Source organism: Chenopodium album, chromosome 3, assembly GCF_948465745.1.
Source record: "Chenopodium album chromosome 3, dcCheAlbu1.1, whole genome shotgun sequence".
Lineage (NCBI taxonomy): Eukaryota > Viridiplantae > Streptophyta > Magnoliopsida > Caryophyllales > Amaranthaceae > Chenopodium > Chenopodium album.
Genome location: NC_137836.1, coordinates 76,687,460 through 76,696,045, shown reverse-complemented (window position 1 = coordinate 76,696,045; position 8,586 = coordinate 76,687,460). Strand labels below are relative to the sequence as shown.

The following is an 8,586-nucleotide window of genomic DNA, read 5'->3' as shown; positions in this document are numbered from 1 at the left end:
ATGACGAGGCCGACTCGTCATCAGAGCTCTCATCAGAGCTAGGGGACCGCCGACTGGTGCCAGCGGGGTCCTCCCCTAGACTCTCTTCCGGCGCCTGTCCAAAAGGCCCGGGTTGATATTCTTCATCCGCCTCCCCCAGGATTCCATCACTGGGAGTTCCACTAGATGTGGGCGAATGGTAATAAGTGGGGGTAGGAGGAAGATAGGAAGGGTTGTCAGGGTGTTCCGACAGCTCACTTCGAGGCACTCTTATTGAGCCGTCTGAAAAAACAGTCGACCCATCCGAATGGTAGAAAACTCCATCGGAGCTACACTGCCTTGCTGTTCTTTTGATTCTGGCCATAGTGTCCTGCACAGACACGGAAACGGTCGGATTCGAAGAAGTTCGCAAAGCAGGGTCTTTGGCCAAGCATTCGGCACTGCTAGTTCTAGACTCAGCCGTCCCCGGTGACCGGCTAATCACTATCCTACGCCGTGCCGCATGCAATTGGGGAACCATTTTTTTCGAAAACAAAGAAAAAATGAAGAGTAAAAAGAAAATACAGGCGTTACCTTTAGAAGAAGGGAGAAAGACGCCTGGTTGACTAAAGAACAGTCGAACTGGTAGCCGAGTGTCGGATGCTTGAAAAACGCTTAGGGAATTTTGAGATTCTTTAAGTCAAAAAGTCCAAGATTCTCCAGAGATTCGCCAAGGTGTGAATCCAAGAGGGGGGTCAAACCTTACTATTTATAGGGGGGTAAAAACCCTAATTTTTCCCTCCAGTAATTTTTGAATCTGACCACTCAGATACTGACACCTGTCACAGGAGTCGCGTGCAATGCACGTGTCCCCCGTGAGGGGAAAATGATTTGGGTATTTTTATACCCGGCCAGGTGGCCCAACCAGAAAGCGCCACGTGTCCTCCATATAGGTGCCATTTGGACCTATGGAGTGATGACACGTGGAGGGTGGATTCTTCTCCGTCCTACGTGGACTGAAGGTCCAGCAGGGACCATTCAGTCGGCGACACGTGTCACCCAAAAGGTGCTTCAGAATCCTTTTGGGCACAGTGACACGTGTCACTCAGGTATTGGCCCTGGGATGGCGGCCTTCTAAGGCCCAAATCCCGAGGCGCCGCAAAAACGGCGTGACCTAACTCCTAGGTCACCAGATCCTAGGAGGGCACACTTTTCCCTATAAATAGGGACATTACGTCATTTATGACGACACACGAAAAAAGAGAGAATTTTTGACACACAATACGAGACAATACGTCACTTACCACAGAGCTGTCGTTTTCAAGGAACACACAGCACTTTACCTGAGCTTGGAATCCAAGCAGATAACTTTACTTCCGCACGTTTTATCTCCGAATATTTACTGACTTAATCTTCGGAGGCGGACCACCGACCATCCGGCGGTCCGTTTGCTTTGCAGGTACAGGCATCCTCAGTTGAATCCAGTTTCAGTGTTGTAACTCTCCCGAGGGACAAAAACCCCCGAAACAATAATGGATCTAATATGAAAGGAAAACATCAAGGAGTTCAAAAGAAATTTTTGGATTTAAATTCTAATGCTTTTTATACTCCTTGTGGTTGTCATAGTTTAAACTTGACATTATATGATATGGCTAACACATGTAGTAAAGCTAGAGACTTTTTTGGAGTCATCCAACGTATATATACAATTTTTACAGCTTCTACTAAGAGATGGAAAATCTTGAAAGACAATGTAAAAGGACTAACTGTTAAGTCTTTGTCATCTACTCGTTGGGAAAGTCGAGTTGAAAGTGTTAAGGCTATTAGATTTCAAATGTCAGATATACGAGAAGCTTTACTTCAAGTAGCCGATAGCAATGATAAGGATTACAATATAAAGAGTGAAGCTAAATCCTTAGCAAATAATGAGCTTGGTGATTTTGAGTTTTTAATTGCAATAGTAATTTGGTATGAAATATTATTTGCAATTAATTTAGTAAGCAAGCTATTACAATCAAAGGATATGCTTATTGATGTGGCTATTAAAAAAATAAGAGGGTTGATTTCTTTTTTTGAGGGGTATAGAGAAACTGGTTTTTATGATGCTTTGAGTAAGGATAAGGACATTGCTATTGAAATGGATATTGATCCTATATTTCCCCAAAAGCGTGAAATTAAAAGAAAAAAACATTTTGATGAGAATCCAAGCACTTCATCAAATGCTCCTCTATCTCCAGAAGAATCATTTAGAGTTGATTACTTTCTTTATATTGTTGATCAAGCTCTATTAGTTCTCTTTATAAAAGATTTGAGCAATTTGAGGAATATGAAAATATTTTTGGTTTCTTATTCACTCCTCAAAGGATGAAGTCATTGGATGATTTAAGTTTGAAATCCTCTTGTTTGAATTTTGAAAATGCACTTATGTCTAATGAAAAATCAGATATTGATGGGAATGAATTATTTGTGGAGTTGAAGTTGCTTAAAGAAATTTTGCACAATGACATAAAAGGACCTTTTGATATTTTTGAATGATGTGGGTTGTTTTCCTAATGCTACTATTGCATATAGAATTTTGTTGACTATTCCTGTGACAGTTGCAACTGCCGAAAGGAGTTTTTCAAAGTTAAAGCTATTGAATTCATATCTTCGTTCTACGATTCTACAAGAAAGACTTAATGGATTGGCGATGATAGCAATTGAGAATGATCTTCTAGAGAAAGTGGAATATGAAGACTTGATTGATGATTTTGCCTCAAAGAGCGTTAGAAGAATATCACTTTTCAAATAAATAGAAGTTAATATAGCTTAAGTTGATATGAGCCTTGAGTTGTATTTAGTTACTATTATCAACATGAATAAAATATCCGAATTTAATTTTGCGTAATTGAATATATCATTGTTATATGAAAGCATTTTTATTTTGCAATGTATATATAGGAAAATTGTGCATTGCCAAAATTATAGATTAAAAAAAATGTATAATTTTAACATTATTAAGGGCCCCTTTTTCGATTTGGAACAGGGCCCCCAAAATCAATGCTACGGCCCTGCTCATAGGATTCCATTTTTTTTATTTATGTTTTGTATTAATGTAATTGTAAGCTAATTGTATTCCATTTTTTTTTAATTTATGTTTTGAATTAATGTAAGTCCAATAAAACTTGGACTTAGGTTGAATGTTGCATAAAAATTTCTTTTGATAAATGGATAATAAAAGTAGGTTAAAAAAAATTACTTGCAAATATATAGAAAATTGATCAACAATAACAATGCATGGCAATAATGATTAGTGGGGCGGGTGTGATGAAAATTTGCAAAAGCGTCCTTAATAGGCAGATTTTCTATGACAATATAATCAAAATGATGTTAGATTAATATTTAATATAATAATATTTTTATGTAATTATAAATTGAATGTCAAGGCTTTCTTTTAGGATAAGCCATTACATAAGATGAATGTTCATGGAAGTTTCTTATTTTTATAATTATTTGCAAAACTATATAGAATATATAGATCAACAATAACAATGGCAAAAATGGTTAGGAGGAGGGTGTGATAGAACTTTGCAGAAGCCTCCTTTAGCACAAGAACTGCTACATAAACTGTTACATTTGGTTTCACTTGCAGATCCTGGAATACATTCTCCTATATGATTGTCTTGACAACATGTTACTTTTGAATCTCCAAAATCATCAGCTGCATGCCAATATCATATTATTGTATAACAAAATAATCTATACTATAGTTGTTAAATGCAACGTGATTACATAAATTAGTTACATAGACCAAATAAAATAATCAACACGTACATACAATTTATTATTCTACCGAAATTAATAAATAAGTAAGGTACAAACCTGAACAAACCACAAGGGCAACAAAGAGTAGAGCTACAATCATAATGATATTCTTCATGTCTTTCAAAGTTTTATTGAGATTCTAAAAAATAACCGAACTTAAGTATGTGCTTTGTATATATAAAAAAGTGTAAATATATTTCAATAATATGTTACTTGTAGGTAAAAAAAAAAGGTTGAATAACAATACACTAATAAGTTGAATACAAGTAGGGGAAAAAATTGATCCAATACCCTAGAATTTTGTTGACAATAGTAATTATATTACCTTCAAATTTTCAATAGACAAGTCTAGAAATATTAACACCAAAGCTATTGATTGACAAGAATTCTTAGATTGATTATGATCATATATATAGTGTTGTATTTTACCAAAAATAAAAATAAAAAAGTATAGTTGTTAGATCAATTTTAATTTGGTAAATATTTTTATATGCCAACAAATATACAGAAGATTTCCTAAATATGGAATTTTGGTCATTATTGAATCAATTTTACTAATAATTTAAAAGATCTAATAAAAGCAATTTGACAATATGTATTTAGTAATTTATGTTAAGGTAATAGAAAGAGTTTCAAGTTGTTTAGGTAGTAATTAGGATACTAAATAATACTTTCCCTCAAACTCGTAAAAAATAAAAATTAAATTAAAACACTACTCTTAACCTTTTTTTATTTTTATTTTTATTTTTATTTTACAAGAAGAAAAGGGGTTTCATTAATAAAATATAGCCAAACGACACATACATATGATTCCTAGAAAAACAAGAATTCCAACATAAGTATACACCTTAAAACTAAATACATCGTAGATTTGATTAACAATCGCCTTAATAAAAAAACTTCATTTCGGCTTGAAATCCACCGATGTGTAGTCGTTTGAGTGAAAATACTCATGTGGTCCTCCGTATTCTCGTAGAGATTATGAAACCCTAGATCTTCAATTTTCACCAAACAAACACAAAAAGAAAATAAACTCAGGAGAAAAATCATCATCACAAGGATGAGATCTATTTATTGAAAGGTTTTTTGGGCTTACCACCAAATACCAGTGGAAGCCCCTACAAAGATTCACAACTGAGACCAAGAGGAAAAGAGATGGTAGAGATGGAGAGAAAAGGGAGAAGGTAGAAGGAAAACCTTCAAAGAAATTGAAAATACCTAGCAATGGAGGCTAGGGAAACCCTCCCAAGGGAAAAACCCTAGAGGGAACCAAAAAAATCTCGTGACGACATATACAAAATATACAACGCATTTTCTATGCGACTAGCACACCGTGTGGCCGCTTGTAAAAAGAAATGGTAATGCATATGACACCGACAAGTTAACTCCTATTTTACTAACAGATTAGAGTAGCCCCTTGTTATATTTATTGAGTTGCTCCTCAATAATTAACAAATAAAGTATCCCCTACAACACTCACAGAGTAACCATTATAACGTACACTTACTAATAAGTAAGCCCTATATTTTCCTAAAAAAAAAATAAAAAATAGTAAGCTCTATATCACTAATTGAGTGACCCATATAACACTAAGTGAGTAATCCTATGGTGGCTTGCCACATTGATGAATAACTAACACAATCAAACTTTGCATACATGTCGACGCAATAGTTTGACTTAGTTTTTATGTAGTTAAATATCAATACAAAATTATATTCTTTTTAATTATAAAACCTTACATCAATATCTATTTAACAACTTAAAATGATAAAATATAAATTTAGTACATCTACATATATATATATATATATATATATATATATATATATATATATATATATATATATATATATATATATATATATATATATAAGTAAAATAAATAAACTACAATCAATGTTAATATTATAGATAGTGAAACAAAAAAAAAAAGTCTAATGTGTCAGTTTTAATAGAAAGAAAGGAGTAAGAATTAGTGTCGAACTCTGTATTTAAAAATGAGAATTATACTTTAGGAAAATTTGCAAATTGCAGCCATTGAAAGTTCATATTTTGCAAATTGCAGCCATTTAATTTTTTTTTTTTTGCAAATTGCAGCCCAAAAGTTCGTATAAATTGTAAATTGCAGCCCGATTCAATTTTTTCATTGATTTACATGTTGAAAAATCTTCGGTTAAGGTTTTAGGGGTCATTTTAGCCCTTAAGGGCCCGAATTGAGCTCAGAATTAGCAAAAAAATAACGTAAGTGTCTCATATTTACAGTTTTCCACAAATCGATACACTTTTGTTACGTAAAACGAGATACTTGCGTTATTTTTTTTGCTAATTCCGAGCTCAATTCGGTCCCATAAGAACTAAAATGGCCCCTAAAACCTTAATCGAAGATTTTTCAACTTGTAAACCGATGAAAAAGTTGAATCGGGCTGCAATTTATAATTTATATGAACTTTTGGGCTGCAATTTGCAAAAAAAATTTAAATGGCTGCAATTTGCAAAATATGAACTTTAAATGGCTGCAATTTGCAAATTTTCCTATACTTTATATAGAATTATATATTTTATATATCAATCAACTTTTTTACAATTTGTAAATGTTATGCATGAGTGTGTTGTGACTTTTGTTGTCGTGGAATAAATGGTTTGTTTATATGTTTAGCAAAAGTTTAAAAGCTTGTTATAATAATTAAAAGATTTTGTGTTTAGGAGTTCTGTAACAAAATATTATAACAAATGAATTATATAGCATGTATAATTTTTTGTTAAAAATTAAGTCTGCTATACCTAAAATCATATGGTAGAAAATTAGTAAAGTCATTATAATTGTATTACAATTCACATATATTTTTTGTAGAAAAAACACACACATATATTTATAAGCTATTTACAATTCACAACATGTCTAAATGTTTAAATATAAGCTAGAAAGCACATTATTATCAAGTTTGATCTTATTAGATTAAAATTGTTATAAATTTTCAATGTATCAACTTTGTATAATTTAAATTAATGCACGCACAACTATATATATATATATATATAGTGAATTGGGGATCATTTAAATGTTACACTTAACAAAGTGGAGGTAGTAATCCATATTATATTTTTTAAAATAAGATATATAATTTATACACATTAAAATATATGAGTGATAATCTACATTTAATATATAATCAATTATATCTTTTACTAATCCATAATATAAACTTGACTTAAATATAAAAGATATGGATGGAGGAGGCCAAGTTGAGATCCATGAAGAAACTTGAAAAGGTCATATCCCACAAGTATAGTCTCATCAAGTTGAATTTTTCAGGATAAATAATTGGTTGAATTGAGTTTGATAATATTAGTGAGGTTGATAACATAGCACAATTAACTTCAACATCATTAGGAATGGTGTTAGTAGCCATAGGAATAATGTGGGGAGGAAAAATAATAAAAATAAAAAAAACCTAAAACAAGGACACGTGGCAGCCATGGAGCTAGTGTGCCCTGTTTTTGTATAGTACTACCTCCGTTAACCATTATTATCTGCAACTTTTACCAAAAATGGACGCTAAAGATTATGTGCAACATTTCCAAACCTTTCCATATTTAGTAAAAAAATTAATAAAATTACAAAAATACCCTTACTTAAAACTTTATAACATCAATTATATTCTTAAAGACATGATTAATTATCTACTAATCACTAGTAGAAAAAAAGCATTAGGCACCCCCCATATGGCACCGGTTCAGCCTAAACCGGTGCCAAAAACCGGTCTAGAATTGGGCGGCTTTTTACCAAAAGAGAAAAGGCACCGGTTCAGCCTGGACCGGTGCCAAAAATCAAAAAGGCACCGGTTTGAACCGGTGCCTTTCAAACCGGTGCCATATTCAAAACAAAAAAAACCGCGTCTTTCCTCTTTTCTTCCTCTCTTTCTCTTTCCTTCCCTTCCCTTCCCTTCCCTTCATTCGTATTCATCCCTTAGCTTCTTTGTCGTGCCTCCACCTTTTCCCTCCACCACAGCCGCCACCTTCACCGGCGCTTCCAGGTGTCGAAAACCACCGCCGTGAATCTCCCTGCCCTACCCTGCCCTCCACCACCTTTCTCTGTGCGAAACAAACAACAGCTGCAGCGCGCACCGCCTCCACCTCCACCAGCGCGCACCGCCTCCACCTCCACCAGCGCGCACCGCCTCCTCCACCAGCGAGGGTCTTTTCATAAACAAACAAACAACAACAACTGCAGCGCGCACCGCCTCCACCTCCACCAGCGCGCACCGCCTCCACCTCCACCAGCGCGCACCGCCTCCTCACAGCGAGGGTCTTCTTCCACCTCCAACTAATTTAGGGTAAGTTCATCTTTTCAATTTAATGGGTTCGTCTTATTTTATTTAGATTAAAATTGTGCTTAGATTGTATATGAAATGCAAAGAAAATTAATGGGTTCATCTTATTTTAGATTAAAATTGTGCTACATTGTTGGGATTAAAATTGTATGTTTGTGCTACATTGCTGGCTGTGAAATTTGTTTATGATGCCTTGTTTTGGGGAGTTTGGTTTTTGATAATTGAATCAGTTTAAGGATTTATTACTGAATTTTGTTGCTTGGATTCGATTTCAGCTGAATTCTGGCAAAGTTCTTGCTGTTGGACCTGGCCTTCGTGACAAGACGGGGAATCATATTCCTGTTGCTGTCAAAGAAGGGGATACCGTGAATACGGAGGAACTACAGTGAAGCTTGGTGAAAAAGAGTGAGTTTATTTTTCTCCATGCACTTTTCTTTTTGTTCCAGATGGTGATTTCTTAGTCAAATTATTGTGATTGAATGCTTTGACTCTT

General features: G+C 34.2%; 1 protein-coding gene across 1 annotated transcript; it reads left to right on the top strand.

Annotated features, from left to right (window-relative positions):
- Positions 1 to 1,501: 1,501 nt before the first annotated feature.
- Positions 1,502 to 2,326, top strand: LOC145625418 (uncharacterized). Its single transcript, XM_081678461.1, has one exon. It carries the CDS (start codon positions 1,502 to 1,504, stop codon positions 2,324 to 2,326), a length of 825 nt encoding a protein of 274 aa, XP_081534587.1.
- Positions 2,327 to 8,586: the final 6,260 nt, after the last annotated feature.

Coding starts and splice junctions, on each gene's coding strand:
- LOC145625418 (XM_081678461.1), top strand. CDS start 1,502: ATGAAAGGAAAACATCAAGGAGTTCAAAAGAAATTTTTGGATTTAAAT.